The sequence below is a fragment of the Heterocephalus glaber genome, unplaced genomic scaffold (genome assembly GCF_053883595.1).
Source record: "Heterocephalus glaber isolate CG9 unplaced genomic scaffold, H.glaber_assembly_v1.0 deba00001504, whole genome shotgun sequence".
Classification (NCBI taxonomy): domain Eukaryota; kingdom Metazoa; phylum Chordata; class Mammalia; order Rodentia; family Bathyergidae; genus Heterocephalus; species Heterocephalus glaber.
The window spans coordinates 15,727,836-15,747,072 of record NW_028258324.1 but is presented as its reverse complement, the minus strand read 5'-3'; the positions used below and the strand labels follow the sequence as shown (position 1 = coordinate 15,747,072).

Genomic DNA, 19,237 nt, shown 5'->3' with positions numbered 1-19,237 from the left:
TCAGGTATTTTTTTTCCTTTCAAGAGATATTGAGATGTCAGGTAATTTTACATGAAATATCTCAAGGGTAGGTGATCCCAGCTGGCTGAAAAAAATTTTTGAAAATCATCATGCAAATTTAAACAAACAAAAATTCGGTAGACTAAATGAAGTCATTGTTTATCTATCTAGTTCTAGTAACTTGGAGGAGTTTCCAGTAAGTTGGTGGCTGCTGTCTTAACCTTGCCTCAACTCACAGGTTAGAATCTAGGAAAGTCTGTGTGCATCAGGAGATCAGACTTCTAGTCACATGAACTACTGTACCTCTCCCTTATCCAGGGGTCTGCTTTCCATGGTTTCAGTTGCCTATAATCAGTTAAGATCCAAAAGTAGTAAATGGAAAATTCCAGAAATAAACAAGTAGCGAGTCTTAAATTATATGCTATTCTGAGTAGCATGATGAAAACTCACACTGTCCACTGCATCCTGCCCAGGATGTGAGTCATTTCTTTGCCAACATATTTATGCTGTATACATTACCCACATACTAATCACTTGGCAACCACTAACCACTTCATTACATATGTTGTATATATATATATATATATATATATACACATACATACACACACAGGTGGGACAGATCCTCCATAGATGAAGGGGACAACGATATTTGGGTATATAGGGCCCTGGAAGCAAGCAGGGAATGAGAAATTATCTCAAAGCCCAAGTGCTTGGGTTTGGGGAAATATCAGGTCCTTGGCCAGAGGCACTATTTGTAAATAAGGCAGAAGCTGATAAGCAGCAAGAAAATAGGGAGGGATAGCTTCTCTCCCTCTCCATCACTGAGTGATATCACAGTGTTCATATTCACATTCCTGTGTGCCTATCGTTGATTTTCCAAATCAAATTATGCTTGGTCAGGAATACAAAGAAATCCAGTTTCAGTCATGTATAATGACCTGCCTCCAATCCTAGAATCATACAGAACTCTAGAGTTTACACTGTCCAGGAGACTTGGAAGGGTTACTGGTTTGTCATTGGTCATGGTTTCCATTGACTGGTACTGCAGATGCCCATGCAATATACACAAGGGTGGGAGTTTGATATTCATAGCCACTTTTACCTCTGTTCCAAATCAGCCAACAGAATTTCTGTCTGGCTCTCAAGCTAAAGAAAATAAGAACTGAGTATTCTGTCCCCCAGCTTTGTGTGCCTTACCCCCAGCAAAGGGCTGGCCCTCTGGGAGGCCACAACCAAACAGGAACCTTTACCCTGCCCTTCCCTTTCAGGAGGGCTCACTCCTCCCAGGGGCAGGTCACCACCCGGTGCTGTCAGGAGCTCTTTCAAAGTCTCACCTCTGCCTCAGCAAGGGACACAAACTTGGGCTTGTCTCCTGGGGAGGAAAGAAAACTGTTATTGTGGTGAGGACTCTAAAGCCAAGATAGCAGGACACATTTCTCAATCAAGTTGTCCTGCGGTATTGATAACTTTAGTCATCAAGTGGAATTATATTTACTGTTCCTTGCTAAAGAAAAAGGCCGGGGTTGAAAAGCATTTTGGGAACTCTTGCATCAGAACAGCCCTATCATAAGAGAGCATAACCTTCCAGGCCTTGGAATATCCACTTGTAGAAACCTGTTCCTGAGCACATGATGATGGATAAAGAAGCCTCTTTGGAACTGTGGATGAAACGCCAATTAATCAGATACCAGAACTGATAGGAAAATGTGTCTCTGAATTTTGTATCACTCTCACATTCCAACCTAATCAGTTCAAAATGATTCATTTTCCCTGGCCTTACCATTTGGGGCGTGGGGGCTTGAAAAGCAGGCCTACCTTCTCTGACTTGTTCTTTGATGCTATAGAACTTGTTCTTCCTGAAATCAATCATGTTCTTCTGGCTTTCCCTGACCCTCAAAGGACTCTACCTGTCCACACTTGCCTTCCTTTAGCCTCTCTACTCCCCATTCTCATTCCTCTCTTCAAGAGCAACAGTTATTCTTGCAGAGAGAAAGAATCCTCTTTTCCATGGCTTGTTTCCTCTTTGTCTGCAGCAGAAAGCCAGAGTTAGTACACCACACACACACACACACACACACACGCACACAACTGGTGAGATGGGACATTTCCAAGATGATTTGCCCAGCTGCGGGCTGGACAAAGGTCCATTCCCATGAGAACCACAGTGCAAAGCAGGTGCCTTCGGGACTACTTCCCATCACTGGACTAGACCCCTTCAGCTGGGAGGGCACACCTGGAAGTTTGTGGGTCTGTTTTACTCATTAATCTAACTCAGGTGGCATGCCTGAGTGTGCACACAAGCTGTGTGTGTGTGCACATACATGTGTGCATGTGTGTACCTATGTATGGGTGTGTATATGTGTGTAGTGCTTCTTACTCCTCCTATCCTTGTTCTCCAGAGCTCCACTTCTCAAATCCTCAGTCACCCTCAGGAACCCTCTGAAAAGCTCCCCTCTGATTATCTGGGAGAAGAGATGTGCATGGGTTGCCACAGGGGCCTTGCAGAACGCTGTTCTAAGCCAACCCAGACTAGGAGCATTGGCTCCACATTTGCCTTGGGGTTGACACTTCTTTGAGGGACCTGGAGACCCCTTTCCTTCCTGTGGGTCATATATATTCCAAATTCCTATCCTGATTTGTTTCTAAGAGCGTTGAAAGCCCCTTTCAAAAATACACAAGCTACGTTAAAGTGAAATATGATTGATATCCATGCAACAGAATATGGAGCATCATGCAACTATGAAAGGAAATGAAATACTGACTCACGTGGCAACATGGATGAGCTTGGAAAACATGCTAAATGAGAAAAGCTACATATAAAAGGCCACATATTGCATAATTTATCTGAAATTTGTAGAACTGGCAAATTCACAGAGACAGAAAGTGTTTGCCAGGGGGTACAGGACAGAGGGAATGAGTAGTGATTGCTAATAGGTACAAGGTGGGGTAAAGAATGCAATGATGGTTACACAACCTTGTGTACTTCAAGAGGGTAAATTTTATTATTTGTGAATTGTATCTCAATTAAAAAAAATCAGTAAATATCTGAGCATGATGGCACACATCTGTAATCCCAGCACTCTGGAGGCTGAGACAGGAGAACTGCAAGTTCAAACCCAGCCTAGGTAACTTAGTGACTTAGAGAGACCCTGTCTTAAAAAACAAAACAAAACAGGTGTAGACAGTGGCAGTTAGCGCCAATATTATGTAGTTGTAGTGTCAGGAGAAGAGGGAAGCACTCAGAGCAGGGTCAGTAGGTGGTGGGGAGAAACTGTTCCCTTGGGAGGCAGCACACAGAAACTGCCAGAGGAGAGGGCTGGCCTGCAGGAGGCCAGAGGAATATTTGTATGAGGACGGTTGCAGGGGCAGGGGAGCCTCTAAGCATGTCAATAGTGTCTCTCAATGCTCTTAATTTAAAGAACTGTTATTTTCCTTTTTTAGAGAACTTACTGGGAAGTGATTCAATCTTATATAGATAGAAAAGCTACAAGAATATAACATGGAATGTCTATATTCGCTTAAGCAACAATTATCTATTAACATTTTGTTCCATTTTCTTATCATTTGCATGTGTTCTCTTCCATATATTTTTTCTTTTTCTGAACAATCTGATGTATTACTCTGAAATAATTCAGTATATACTTTCAAAGAACTAGTATACTGTATCCTTTTAGCTATCCCATTGTGTAGTTATCAATTACAAATTAAACACTGATACAGAAACTGTATCTAGTTCACCACAAAGGGCTGTTATATGGATGCTGTTATAGCCAGCAGGATTTGGTAAGGGAATACATTAAATACAGGATACATAATTTATAGGATTATTTTATGATAATTACCCAAAAAGTCAAATGCAAAGGATGCCAAGAGATTAACCGCACACTAGAGGCCCAAAGAATCCAGCGGAGGGCCTAGATCCCAGCAATTTCCCACACAAGTCCAGTTAAAGGCCTAAAGTCCAAGGCAATATCTTACACGAGTCCAGCCAGTGGCCTAGAGCCCACAGCCATGTTTCATGCTTGTCCATATCTAGGGTCTGTACCCAGAAGGCCCAAAAGCCAGTGATAAAAGCCAGAAAATCTATGCCGGTGAGATGAAGGATTTGTGCTGCCAAGCTGAGGTATCCACACTGGAGCCAGGAAGTGATGCTCACGGTGAAGATCAGAGCTCCTCTGACTAAAACAGCAGCCATTCCCAGTGACAGCAAGGCCCCAAGCTTCTCCTCCAATGAGAACAGCCTAGTTCACATCAGGAAAACCATCCACAGCAGGCTTCTCCTAGAAAATCAATAGGCCATAATCTTCCTCTCCAGTTCTCTTTTTATGGCTATTGGTATCAATCCTCAGGTGGATCTTCCACGCCCAGACCACACTGATTCAGTTCAGCTGGGCGTTACAAGTTGACCATTAGTCAATCCACCACACATGCTAACTTTGGACACTTGGGTGGGGAGGGTCCTTTTGTGTTTCTGTGCATCTGCCCATCCCTGGAGTGGTCTCCCTCTTTACCCTCTCCCTCAGAAGCAATGGCTTTCCTCAACCTCAGGATCTTTTAAAGCAATTAAATCTGTTTTTAAAACCTCTTCTGACACAGGATGAAGGGCACCAACTAAAAGCAAATTGAATTACAGAATTTCAGTTCATTTAACTGTTCTCTTCTTCTGCTTCTCAATGTCTGTTTCATGTAAAAATAAGATTGTAATATTTTAAGTATTACCATGATTGGTAATGAATTTACTTTAGGGTCAGAATAAGTTGTCATATTGCTGGCCAATGTGAGTTATTAAGATAAAATATTAGGACAGACCCCATGTACTAATATTTTCCTCCTTTTTTCTTTCTGCAAAGTTTGCTAAGTGCCTACTACATGCCTGGCCTGTGTCAGGAGCTAGAGATAAAATGATGGATCAGAGGCACTTTCCTGCCCTCAGAGATTTTGAGCCTTCCTGAAAGACAGATAAATAGATGGACAAGGACCGTATCATGTTCATCTTAATGGGCACTTGTGTTCTCTGTTGGGACCACCTCTGATGGAAGGAGACAGGTGAATTTACCACAAGATTCTGCTTCAATAAAATCAACCAACCTAAGATCCATTCAGCAGTGCTGATCACTGTGCTGAATGTGGTGTTGTAGAAAAGCACAGTGATGCAGTCTCTTCTTTTATGGAGCATACTGTCTACAGAAGAAGGTGGACAGCAATTCAGCCAGCATGTAGCAGGGCTCCACCAGGTGCAAGGTGACATGTGAGAAAGGAGAACAGAAGATACAACCCTGGCCAGACTGAAGGCAACAGTCCTCTCTCATCTATTGGAAGGAACCTCAGAGTCCAAGGCCAGTGACAGGCAACAGCAAATGAGTATTCCAGGCATTTATTTCTCCCAGGAGAGCGAGGAGAACAACTTGTGACTTGAACTGCTCTAAGACCTTCAAAGATGTGAGGCTTGGGATGACCTTGAAGAAGGAAGAGGCTTGTTTTTCCTTTAGAAAATACATAGAATTTTATTTTTAAGTTAGTTTTGGGAATATTAATATGTGCAGAGGGTAGAACATTTTAAGCAGTAAAAAATGAGATTTCCTTCCCACCCTGGCCCCCTGGCTCAGTCCCTCTTGAGGGACAATCACTACAACTGGTTTCTTTCACCTCCTTGTAGAGAACATGTACAAACATATGCATGTCCATATACTCCCCACCCAACCCCCTTGTTTTATGTACATGGTTCTGCACCTTACTATTTTTAAAAACCCTAATAATATACTGGGGCCATATTCTTTCAATGACTGCATAACAGGGAAGAACCACCCCATATTTAACCAGCCACCCACAACAGATTTGTACGAAAAAGCAGGCCCAAGTACACAAAGAGAGTAGGGGGAAAATCCGTAGGTCAGTTTATCACCAACTGGATTTGCAAGATATAGAGAAAGGTAAACATCTGACCCTTAGCATAATATTGTTCATAGAAGCATAAGGTAGTTTGTGCATACTTAGGAGAAAAAAGCAACTCACATCCAGGTCATCCCGAGGAAGAACAGCACACACAAAGTATTCCCTGGATGGAAATGACATAATCATGTCAGGAATTACATGAGTAAACCTAGGGCACAGATCTGGGTGGCCCTGGAGAGCTACATGGGGGTTACGCAGACTATCTCAAAGCAAGCATTAGGAGGGAAAGTGGGGAACAGAAGAAGAAAGAGTTTGGAAGTTGGAGTATTTGTAAATATGTACACAGGCGTTTGAGTGCTCTTGGGTTCCAGCAGGCTTGGGACTTCTCCAAACTTCTGGTCCACTCAGCTTGGTTGTCCAAGATGATTTCTGCTGATGTTTTTCCTATTCTACTAACCAGCTGGCATGACTGTTTGGAGGAAACCAAAGAGCAGGAGCAGGTCCACCCTCCTGGTTCTATATGAGAAGGCAGGCACTGGAGCCACCTGGGTGGCTCCCTGATTAATGAGAAACTTTCCTGACTTTTTTCCCATCCTCCAGGGGACAGCGTGACTCACAATGTAACTCCTGTAGGAAAAGTTCCCCAAAGTAGAATTCTATGTCAAAGAATATATGCACTTTTATATTTTGAAAGGCAATATAAAATTGCTCTCTAAAATGATGTATATTCCCACCTGCCTTGTATGCGCTTCTCTACCTCCACTCCAACTCAGTAAATCAGTCTTTGGCCTTGGACCACATGATGAATTATATATAAAAAGTAGTCTTGTTACCATTTATCTTATTGTGAGTGTGGGTGAATATCTTTTCTTGGGTGTAAAGCCACCTGCTAGGGGGTTCTCCCCTTGTAATCTGCTGGTTCAGATCCTTTGTGCTATTAGATTAATGATCTTTTTCTTCTTGATTGACAGGAGCCCTTCATATACAAGGAAATCAGGTTTTTGCTGATGTGCTACATTCTTTTCCCCTGTTTGTATTTATCTGTTGACTTTGAAGTATTTTCCCCTTCCAGAAAGTTTACATTGTTAATAGTCAAAGTCATCACCTTCCTCCCCACTGATTTGAAATGCTGTCTTTACCATATGTTGAAATGGTAGAATAGAATTCCTTAAAAGAGAACTGAGCCAGCCTGAATAAACTGTGGCCGGTATGGAGGATATTTGTGGAAAATAAGATTGGAAAGCTCTTGGCCTAGTAAAAATGAGATTGAAGGGATCTTGGGTCATGGAGGCCAGGGCTCTGCCCTGTGAGAAGCAGAAGCCAGGCAATGGCTGCAGGGATTGCAGCCACAGGTTGAGGCTTGTGGAGTCTCTCCAACCAGAAGTCCTATTTACCTGGGAACCTGTCATTGCAGACACTGGTCATCTGGGAAGGTGATGTCCTCATGTGTGTGCAGAAGGGAGAGAAGGAGAACCGTGGCTGGAGGCAGTGGGTTGAGGACAATAAGCTGTATTTGGTAAGTCTTGGGTCTGCACAGCTCTTTCCACTGTGCTTACAGGCACTCCTGTAGTCACCTGGCCAGGCACTGTAACAAGAAAAATGGCCATGCACTCCTCCTTTTCCAAGCTCCAGCCAAATGTATGTGGTCATATAGTCAGAAAGCCATTCCCGTCTGGCTCAGGGGACTCCAGGAAGAAATCTATATGGTTGTTTCTGTGAACAGCTGCAATTAAAAAGAAAGTTCAAAATGCTGAGCTAGGAAGCCAAGATCCAAGGAGAAATGCAGGGAACCCATTAAAGATCAGCTGGGGAGAAATGTGAGTCACAGAATTAAGATGCCCTGGAGGAGGGTAGGACCAGGCCTTCCCTCAATTATGAGCCTGGTAGGGAGGGGAGGGTGGGCTGCAGGGGTTGGGCAGCTGGGCCTGAGGGCATTGACCTGCCATCATGAGGTATGTCTATTTGACCCCAAAATATTTTAGGTTAATTTGATATTAGAACAGGATAATAGGAGCCATGGCTAATATCCTTAAATAACTGTATCTGTGTCTAGACAGCTTAATTTTTCATTCTTCAGTCTTCAAGGCAATTCATGGGCCCAGCATTCTACCAGTGAACATTTTTTCAGTCCTTCTCTGAATTCAGCCATTCATTTGTTAAATAAATTGTTCATCTAATGAATGCGTCTTCCTTCCTTTCCTTCCTTCCTTCCTTCCTTCCTTTCTTCATCCTTTTAGCTAAGGAGTCAAGTGGGTAACAGGCTCTAATGTTAGAATTCAGGGCACTTTGTTGCCCTTCAAAGCCAACCTTGGTTCACCTGATATCTCCATTTCAGAGGTAATGTCAGCTGATGATATATGGAAGGCATTCACTGTATTTTGTACTGACAGTTATCCCTACCTGCTCTAGTTTGGATGATGGATTTTTTTAATTGTAGTGCCATCCCCAGTGGTACTTACAGCTAAGACAATAGATCCACTGTCAACTACTGGGAGTATGGTAGTCTTCCCCATGCTCACTTTCTCTCCTTCAAGCATCAGTGAGGTACAAATAAGGCCTGGGGTGCTTTCTGTCTGGATGAAAAGCCAGACCCTGCCAGCTGCACAGGCGACTTGGGGAGCCCTCCTGCAGCTCACACCCTGTCATTGCCTGTGCCACTGCCAGCTGCTGTTGTATTCACCAGAGCCCAGAAAGCCCACACATGGAGGACAGCTCACCAGCAAAGGTCTTTCTAGGCCCTTACCTTCCTACCTCTCCTTCATGCTAGATCCTTCTCTTCCTCATGATTTTGCTGCCTTTTATAAATTAGGCAACCATTGTTAAAATCATGGGAGTAGGAAAAATCCCACCCAAGAGCATCATTTCTTTGCATTTTTCACTTTTATAGTTGTTCAAGCTCAATTCAAGTGTCAAAATCAAATTACCGCTTCCTGTAGGGCACACCAGCTGCTTGGGTCTGTGAGATCCACTTTCCCCAGAATGACTAAGTGTTCCCTTTATTCCAACCCCAACCCCAACCCTAGACACCACGTGCGCTGGGCGACGGGCAGAAGGCAGGCCAGGCTTGTTAGCCACACTCACTTTCTGACCTTGCAGGAGCTGACCTGTGGTGACCAGGTGTGCCGTCAAGTGTTCAAAAAGAAGTGATGTCAGCATGGGAGGCCAGCAGAGTGTGCAGAGTTCTCTGCCAGCCTCCAGAATCGGCATGGGAACCCTCCCACTCCTGACAGAGCCCTGTTAAAGTGCCCAGATAGGTTTTAAACTGAATGAGTGTGTAATATAACAGGTACAGTCTTCCCTCTTTGAAACGTGGCATTAAAGGGAAAAACAAAATCACTCCCATGCATCGAAATCCTTTATATATATCTCCCTTTATTTCTAGAGCTGTCAGATTTGACCCATGGGTAGAGGAAGTAACTACCTCCATGGTAGTTACTGTTTTGTTTTCGCAAAGCTTTGTTCTTTGTTGATTTATATTATTTTGTTTCTTTTGCATTAGTTTGAGGTGGCAGTGGACTGTTTTACCTAGGAACATTCTCTGGCTACTGATTCTTGAACATCCTCCACTTGGATGACACTCCTTTGGATAGCACATTTGTTCTCCAACACTGTATTTAAAGATATGTATGCCCTGCACTTTGTACCTTGCCCTGAGCAGACCATGCATAGCTGTCTGCAAAAGTCCAGCCCTCTGGGCCCTCTGTCCTTCAGCCCTGTTCTATACAGCATGTCACTGAGCACATGTCCATTCAGCCTCAGAGTACTTTCTTAACCACTGTCCTGTGCAAAGTGCTGTACCAGGGGCCTAAATTCAAGCAGTGCAGCTCCACTTTTTAGCTCAGCCCATGACGTCTTTGGGTCCAACCCATCTTGGTCTGCAAAGAGCCAGGAACCCCACCATCAGACAGCAGTTCCTTTGAAAAGCAGATTTATCCTAAAACAGGCAGCACATGGTGGTAGCACACTTTGGTATAATTTAATGACAAAAGCTTACCACTAATCCTAGGCATCCTGGGATTGGGGGATGGATAGGAAGGTGAAAATCCTACCATGTTGCCCAAGGCCACCCTTAGCGCAAACCCTCTGATCAGGCAACAGTCATGCCATGTTCCTGTGATAAGGAAGCAGGAAAGTGCCTGTCTGAGCCTCGTACTGGATGGGGAGCCGGAGAAGGCAGATGGGGCTTCCATGGGAGCTTTTTCAGTCAAGTCAGTGAGAGGTGCTGAGGAGGTGGGTGCGCCTCCCGAGGAGGTGCAGGCCCTGCCTCCTGGACACATGGGAGACAGAGCAAAGGGCCTGGAGTAAGCCCATGCTCTTCTCTTGGTTACTTTATTCATTGCTGAGACAAAATACCTGACACTCGAAACTTAGGGAAGGAGAGGTTTATGTTGGCTCATCGTTTGTAGCAGTTTCAGTGCATAGCTGGCTGGTTCCAAGGCAGGACAGCATGGCCAAGAGGTATGGCAAAGGGGGAAGAGATCATAAGCATGGCAAGAAGCAGAGCTCAAGGAATGGAGGAGGGAGGTATGCCCTTCAAGTTCACGCCCCCACCTCTTTCAGTCACCCTCTCTTCCAATCAGACTTCATCTCCCAAGTGACATTTAGGTATAAGCTCATCAGTGGACTAATCCAGTGATGAGTGTCATACCCCCATGATCCAGTCACCTCCCAGAAGCCCCATCTATGAGCTCATGAGGCTTTGGGGGACATCTACAAATAAACCCTAACACTCTCCCATGCATGCCTCCCCAGCCTTGCCCTTGTTCTCTGCAGCCTCAAATGAGCCCTCCCCTTTGTCCCTCAAGAAAACCCTACTGTATGAGACAGTGTCTGAAGCTCACTGGGGACTAGGTGTAAAGTGTTCTGCCCAGGAAAAGGGGTGAGTAGTTATTAAGGATGTGTTACCCTGGACTCTGCAAAACACACTCTAGGGGATGTTACTTCCCCCAAGGTTCTGTGAAAAGGCTCATGGTCAAATAAATCAGAATATGGGGAACTATAGCCCCTTCCTAGAAATTCAGAGTAAGAACTAGTACTTTCAAACTGACAAGTCCTGCAGTAATAAAGACTTTCTTAAACCATGGGACCCCTTTTCACTCCACAAAGTTTTGCTCCATGGGGTCTTTTAGGAGCACTAAATTTATACTTCTCCGTGGCAGATAACAAATAATATAATATAAAGTTCACATTTTCCAAATGGGACATTCTCAGTTTATTTTTCCTACAAATGAAAAGTAACTGAATGAAACAGCTTACATATGGTAGGAAAGCCCTGCCCTGGTTGAATTTATTCTAGTGATAATTCTTTTTCAAAGAAGATGCATATAAACTTGAAGAAGTACAATTTGAGGTCCCATTTCAAAGCCAGGGCAGGTGTTTTGGGCCAGGACTTCCCATACATTCCTGCACTCACTGTGGACAGGACAAGTCAAGTCACCAGGCTCCTATTTTTATTTCCTCCTCCTATTTTAAAATCAAGCATGGCAGGACTGCCCTGCCCCAGCCGCAGCAAGCCTCACTGGAACACGGAGGAAGAGATTACCTTTGATACCCACTGGGGCTGATACTGAGAACTCAGAACCTCAGAACCACAGCCTCAAGGGGGTGTCAGGAGACAGGCTAGAGTTAGTTATAAACCAAGGAAGGGGTCTATTCTTGAAATTTAAAGAAATATTTGGCTCATGATCAGGCAGCATCACAAAGTAGTTCAAGCACGGACTTTGGCGCCTGCCCTTGGCTCAGAAAGACCCCACCACTCTCCAGCTGCGTGGTTATGTGGCAGTTACTTCCCCTCTCTGAGCCTCTTTTTCCCCATATGTAAAATGAAGGCTATAAGAACCTGCTTCAAAGTGAGTGGTGAGGGTTGAATATGATCCAAGCAGAGAGTCTGACACAACAGTCAAACAGTCAAACACACACACACACACACGCACACACTTCTTTCCAATCATTCCCTTTGTTAAACTCTGTGCCCTGTAAAAGCTTTAACACTGGGATCCTTTACTATGGGCATTTCCAAACTTGAAGATCACCAGGCTTGGGGAGAAGAGGGTGCTGGAGGGCAGATCATGGGGTGGTGAGGCCTACTGCCTGTGAGGTGACATAGCAGTGACTGCCAAGGCCCTGTCCCCACCCCCATCAGCACCTTCCAATGGCACAGGTTACCTATCAGGAACCTATCAGCCCCCATTGTCTGGGCAGGAGGAGACTCAGGCTAGGCTGGAGTTGGAGTAGTCAGGACTCCACAGCTGGTTCTGAGGTCAGGAGATGGGGACTCATCGGGGTTAAGGAAAGATGGGAGAAAGGGGGAGGATGGGGGAGAGGTTAAAGGAGGAAGAGGAGAGAGCAGGAGGTGATGGGAAGAGGAAAGGAAGGAGAGGTGCAAATGGAGTGAAAAGGGAGCAGAGAAGAAAGGAAGAATGAGGGAGAGTAGGAGAAGGAAGGGAAGGAAGGGAGAGAAAAGGGGAGAGGAAGAGTAGAAGGCCAAGGAAGGGAGAGCAGAGAGAAAATGAGAGGAGGGGAGGAAGAGAAAAGGGCAAGGGAGAATGGGAGACAGGAAAGGAAGTGAGGAAAAAGGAAGAGGAGGAGAGGAGAGGAGAGGGAAAGAATGATAAAGGGAGAGGCAGGGAGAGAGGAGCAAAGAGCTCTGCTCCTCAGCTGATGTAGGGAGAGAACCAGAGTGAACCATGTCTGACTACTCAGGGTATGTGACCCGCAGCCAGGGCCATGGTGACAAGCCTCATCAGAAGAGTTGCCTGAATCTGTGTTGCTGGCTTCCCTAAAGCACAGGCAGTTTCATTTAGATACAACCAGTCAGCGAAGCCAAAGCTAGTGTACCCACAGCACTGAGGAGGGTTGGCTGGCCTTTGGCTGATCTTTTGGGAACGGAGCAAGTCCAGATTACAGGCCTAAACCTTGGTTAAATACCCTCTTTTGTCCTGGAGAGCTCTTCCAGGGCTGCCATACACATGCCTGCTTTACAGAATAGGAAACTGCGGGCTGGGGATTTAGCTCAGTGGTTTTGCCGCCTGCTGCACAAGCGCAAGGACCCAAGTTCGATCCCCGGTACCAAAAAAAAAAGTGAGAACAGAATAGGAAATTGAGGCTTGAAGTGGGTCAAATCCTCATCGAAAATTCCATATTTATCAAGTAGCAGAGGCAGAAATTGAACCCAGGTATGTCTGTTTCTAGAGCCTGAGGCACTTCACACAAAAGGCTGAGGTGACAAGGACAATACAACCCTTCCATAGCAATATCTAGACTCCGGCATCTTCAGAAACCTCTAACCCCACTTCTTTCCAGTCATTTGAAATTGAGCTTTGTTTGTTTTTTATTTACATCAGCATTAACTTTGGACAAACTCCAGTACAGACAGGTGGTCACCAGAAGTGACTCACATGTGCTTCCTCTGGTTGGGGATTTGTGTCCTGCCTCTGTGCAGAGACCCACAGAAGCAACAGCCAGAGCTGGCCTGAGCTGGCTCTTCTACTTCAGCCTGCTCTTTCCACGAAATATTTGTGATTGATTAGAAGGGCAGAGGTTGGGGATATTTAATTTCGGCTCACTGATTACTCTTGCTATGTAGATGGATACCATTAGAAGCAGGGACTTGAGAAAATGAAATAGAAATGAACGAATCTGAGTTTTCAAGAACTTTAAAGATTTGGTCATGGCTTTTTCTGGAGTCAGCCCTCACTGTAGTTATTCGTTGTGCTTCTGGAAAGCCTGAGAGCAAGCCTGAAGAAAGTGGACAAAACCCCACTCTTTCTGGATATTACTGTGAAAAATATAATTAGCCAAAAAGATCTTCCTAAGAGGCTACCATGGTTCAGATGCTATAGTAGAAGCTGGGGACACAGAATGTTTTAGTCTGTGTCCTAGAAGAGAGAAAGAGAAGCTTTGTCACACATTTCACATGTACGGAATTTAGTACAGGGGTTGGATACACAGGGTGGAGATGCTGAGAAGTCAAACAAGAGATGAGGTAGGTCAGAGCTTAGCAACACCAGGAAACTTCCAACACCACTAGGAATGGAAACATGAAAGCAGGAAAGTGGTGTTATCAGAATGCGAAGCCAGTGCTAACCATGTAGAGGGGATGTCATGGGAGACAGAGCCACTGCTAAAACTCATTCCCAAAATAGAAGAAGGAGAAAGAGTCAGATGAACTCTGTGGCTTTTCCATTCATCCCATTTTCCAATCTCTCATAATTTTCCCCATTGGTAGAAAACCCCCAGAAGCCTGCTGCCACCAGTGAAACTGGAAAATGTGTTCCCTGTAGGTCAGAGCAGAACAGGAAAGGAGGGGCAGGCATCTGACAGCAAACAGGCACTGAGGGGCGCACAGGTGAGTGGCCCTGGCCTCTGCCCTGGAGGAGGTCCACTCAGACCATCGAGAGGATGAAAGTGGAGTGCTTTAGGGTCTGGAGGTGGAGGGGCCCCCAGCCCAGCCCAGAATGGGAAGGCTTCCTTGCGGCACTATTGCCTAAATTAAGTTTTAAAGAGTGGATGTGGGCCTGGGGAGTTAGCACAGTAGCAGAGAGCACTTGTCTAGCATGTATGAGGCCCTATGTTCAATCCTCAGCAGCACCAATCTAAAATAAAATAAAGTAAAATAAAAGTGAATATGGTTTGGAAGGTGGTCTTCGAAGTAAAGGGAAGGGAAGGGTCCTCATCAACTGCCCTTGCCTTCCTTGTACCACACGCTGTACCGGGTATTTCACATGTAAACTTTAGCTCTCTCAATCCTCAACATGACCTAACCCCTTTACAAATGAAGAACCTGTGCTTTAGCATATGACAAACATGCCCACAGTGACAGCCAGACACAGCAGATCCAGAGTTGAAACAAAGTTTCACAGAGCCCCATCTCTCGCTGGCCTTGCAATGCAAGTGGCCACCTTCTATAGTTGTTCGTCAGATTTTGGGTGAGTGTGACCTTTTCCAAATGCAGAGAAACCTTAATCTAAATCTTAAAGGACAATGAAGTTAATAAAAGAAAGCTTTTACTGAACTGGAACAAAAGAGACTATTTTATTAGCCTAATTACTTTTAACTCCTATTAAGTGTTTAAAAGCTCAATGGAAATGTTTTCTGTTATTAAAGTTCATTGTTTTTGTTTAAACTAAAAATTCTCTAGAGCCCAAATCTTGTCCTAACCACAAACCCACAGGCTAGACTGCCACTCGGCAGGTGAATTCCCCTGCCAGCGCTGGGTGGACTGACATTTGCAGGTAACTCTGAACCTTCACCTTGCAAAACTTTTCACACTTGCAGTTATTTCAGGATTTGCGACTTTCTGAGCCACAGACTCCACAAACGCTGGCTGTTCTTTGTGTCCTGCATGCCATTGCATCCAATGTCTCCTGGTTTCTGCCCTTTGCCTGACAGCTTCACTGTCAACCAGTCAGCATTTATTGATCATGTATCAGTGCCAGGCCTGTGATAGATGCTAGACATTTTTTCCATCAACCTACTCATTCAAGGAACATTTATTTATCATCTACTATGAAACAGACCCAACAGCCACGACTTGAGCAGATAGTAGTAAATAAAGCTGGCATGTTCCTGCTCGTCACAGATTTTGGATTTCAGCAAGGTAAAAATTATGATCCTCGTTTTATAAATGAGAAGATCCAGCCTCAAATAGGGTGAGCAGAATGGCCAAAAGCACACCCTTCAGAAATGCCAGGGCCAAGATTCCAACCTCCATTCCTGCTACTATGGTTTGGATATAGTTTAAGTATAACCCCTGAAGGTTCTTGTTTTGTAGGCTTGGCTCTTGGTGCAGTGGCATGGGGAGGTGGGCTTTCAGAGGAGGGGCCCAGTGGAATGTCCACAGGTCAGTTGGGAATATGTCTCAAACGTCTGTGAGGTGCTGGTCTCTCTCTGGCTTCCTGTTTGGAGATGTGGTCTCTTCCTCCTACATGTTCTTCCATAGCTATGAGTGGCACAGCCAAGGAGGAGGTCTCACCACTGTTTGGACTTTCATCTCCCCAGAACTAGGAGCTAAATGAGCCCGCTGTCTTCACTAAGTTAGCCTTCCTCAGATATTTCACTATGGAATATAAAACCAGCTAATACACTGCCCACCACTGCTTCTTGCTGGGCGGGCAGAAGCGAGAGCAAACCTGCACATTAACTAGAGAAATCAGGGGGCCCTGTTGCTCTACATGTCTCTCATAAGGAAGGAAAATAAAAAGGTTTTTGTAATCCACCAGTCACAGAAAAACGAGACCCTGTCTGTAATATTCTTAACAAATGCTTAGCATATAACACTCATAATAAATAGTGGCTAAAACAGTAGTAGTCTATTGTTACTTTAATTTTTAAAATGGGGCCATTTACTCTAGTGCAGTGTTTCTCAGGCAGGGGTGATTTTGTCCCCCAGAGGACATTCAGCAATGTCCGGAGTCATTTTTTGTTGTCATAACTGGGAGTGTTGTGATGCTGGCATCTACCGAGTAAAGTCCAGGGATGCTGCTGAACACCCTACAACACACAGACAGCCCCCACAGCAAATTATCAGGTTCCAGATTTTAGTATTACAGAGGATGAGAAGTTGGCCTAGTGGGGACTGCTTTCCGCTCATTAACTATTCTTTGGCAATTTTATTTTTAGTGGGTGTGGAGTGATTGATCGCATGGCTGATGACTCCTTGCAATAAACTGAAAAGAAAAAGCAAGACTTTTCCTTGCAACCCAACAAAGGATTGATCTTCTTTGCCTCAGTTTAAGAGATTACAATAGTTTCAGTGGCTGTAGGAAGTTCTTCACAGGTCAGCTCAGGGTGCTGCCACTGTTCAACTCACCCCAGTCCCCCTTGGTCTCAGCTCTTCAGGGAGTACGGAAGAGCTGGACAAAACCTGCTTCTAGCTGGGTGTGGTGTGCACAGTTGTAATCCCAGCACTCTGGGGGGCTGAGGCAGGGGGATAGCAAATTCAAGCCCAGCTTGAGCAACTTAACAATTTAGCAAGATCCAATTTCAAAATAAAAAAGAGCTGGGGTTGTAACTCAGTGCAAAGGCCCTGGGTTCAATGCCCAGTACCACAACAAACAAACAAATACCTGCTTCTTTGCAGAAAGTGTTAGGGTTCCAAAGATTGAGTTTCTATTTTTATACGATTGCCCTCTCAAAGTCCTTTATCTCCCATATCCCAGGCCTGGGAGTCCTTGAGCTCAATATTGACCTTTGAGGAATGTTAATGCCCTTCTAGCCAGTGGGATCTCTGGAAGCCAATATCATGTGACATGATTAAAACTATTCCAAATCCCATTACAATTAAAGAACAATGACCTTTTCAGAAATGTAGGGATAATTAGAAAGAATCACGCTGTTTTCCCAAGTTAAGGTGAGGAGGTTCTGGCAGATGCAAAGGGTTCAGCTGGGAAGTAACTCAGTTTTCTCTAAACTGTGAGGCTACAGAAAATCAACAAAAGTTCAGACCAGTCCCTGGTCCTTCACCCTGTGCAGGACTGGCATTCCCCAGGTATTGTATGTCAATTATGTATGCCTCAATAAAGTTTTCACTTGTCTTTTTTTAAGTTGACTCTACATGGTGAATGTGATTGTCTCTAGCTATAAAGGTCAGGAATTCAATGAGACTTGCAGAATGGGAGCCAGGAGGGGCCCTGGCAGTCATCTGATCCTCCCTCACCTCCCAACCTGTTAGAAGATGAAGGGACTCGACAAGATCATTTAGTGAAATCTTGGCCTCGAGAAGCCTGGAACTCAAATTTGGATTTCCCCAGCTTCCACTCCAGAGTTCCTTCCAGTGATGATGGGGTCTAAGGAAGATGGGCACCTCATTGAAAGCCATGCTGTCCCCTCCCCTGGTCTTGTTTTCAAACAGGGAGAGCACAGCATTAGGTTAGGGTAAGCTAAAGGACCATCTTAGATTTATGGTATGAAGTATCACTTGTTTCCTTTGGCATTTTTCCTTCTATAGTCTTCACAAGAACCAGGAAGGAAAAGCAAGTATTATTAAAATCTCATTGGCAGATGAGGAAGCTGAGGCCCAAAGCTTCCCCCATCCCAGGTAGCCAACAGTAGGGCAGGCACTCTGCCACCCTTCTTCTCTCCTTTGAGGCTTACACCTCTTTCCTGGAATTCCAAAAGATAGCAGAAATGCCATGGTGCCCAGAAATCCTTGACAGAGCCCACTAAGATTGAGAAACCCCTTTTGAAAAGGAAAGGGAGCCCTGGAAAGAGAAACTCAGACAGACCCCAATGCCATCCTAGACCCACCAGCATCGAGGATGAGTATTTCAATAGGCAGAGGAGCCCACATTCTTGCCTGCTCTTGGAACAGTGGCCTCCTTTCAAGGGCAAGAGGGTAGAACAGGTGTTATCGACTCCAGCTCCCTCACTGGGATGAGAAGGAGTCAGGGATGAGGGCTATGCTCTCTTCTTGTACTCCTGCAGGAAGCCCCACCAACCAACAAATGGACTTTGCTCCTTGGCTGCTTGAAAACCCAGCTTGTCCCAAGTCCAGTTTTCAGTCTTTCATTTTGCACAAAACATCAACAAAAAACTGCTTGGAAGGATCCACATCTCCCACTAGTCAAACCAATGTATTTGCTTGAGCAGCCACACCTGGGCCCATCCACTCTGATCCGCTCCATGGGCTTCACTGGTCATTGCCTTGGGGAAGGCTCCCCAGCTTCTCTGCCCAAGAATGTTCTTCCTGTCTCCCTTCTCTCCACACCAGGAGGACTTTGCCATTAACCGACATCAATGGGATAAAGGACTCATTGAGGTAGGAAGGGAAAACATGACAAAGCCCATCAGTAGGAAGCAGGCTGATGGCAGGGCAAAGTGGGAGAGGAGGGGTTGGAAAGCAGCTGGTTTATTGGTTAAGGGCTGGGCTGGAGAGGAGTAGACAGCCAAGCACCAAAGTTCTAGGACATTCCACTGTGGGTTTGTCCCTGGTGGATAATGATTTACCAACTGTATACAGAGCGAAAATATCAATCACCCTCACTTTCTTCTTGCCCTGCTGGGCCTCCGTAGAATGCTAAACCACAAACCAACTCGCTTAAGTAGACATGGAGGTAAAAGGAAGACCCTGTTGCTGCTCTTCCTCTACCTGTGTGACTATGAGCAGTTTCTTAAACTCTCTGAAACTTTCTGTCAATCGGAAAAACTAAAGCTTGGCCATCTCATAAGAGGTCATGGGTTTTCAAAAAGCTAGAGGATGTTACAGCTCTGAAAACCTGAGAGCACTCACTACATGCCAGAGTGAGGGAAGCATGCATTAGGACAACACCAAAAATTTATTTGCCTGGCCATCTTCACATTTCTTCCTGCTCTTTTTCCCAGACTCAGATTTGATCTGAGGCCC

The 19,237-nt window shown here is 45.0% G+C and overlaps 1 protein-coding gene and 1 long non-coding RNA gene across 2 annotated transcripts in view; one reads left to right on the top strand and one right to left on the bottom strand.

Moving 5' to 3' along the window:
- Nucleotides 1-9,231, top strand: part of Rbp2 (retinol binding protein 2) — a 41,899-nt gene extending 32,668 nt beyond the window's left edge. Inside the window, exons 4-5 of the mRNA XM_004834339.3 lie at nt 7,310-7,411; nt 8,992-9,231. Of these exons, the coding sequence (XP_004834396.1) occupies nt 7,310-7,411; nt 8,992-9,042 (153 nt within the window). The 3' untranslated portion in view covers nt 9,043-9,231. The remainder of the gene's footprint in view (nt 1-7,309; nt 7,412-8,991) is intronic.
- LOC147825257 (uncharacterized) lies at nt 576-18,700 on the bottom strand. The gene is made up of 4 exons (XR_015440831.1): nt 18,142-18,700; nt 7,290-7,618; nt 6,016-6,058; nt 576-5,486 (listed from the first exon to the last, which is right to left on the bottom strand). It is a non-coding gene; the product is annotated as an uncharacterized LOC147825257 (long non-coding RNA).
- Nucleotides 18,701-19,237: the final 537 nt, after the last annotated feature.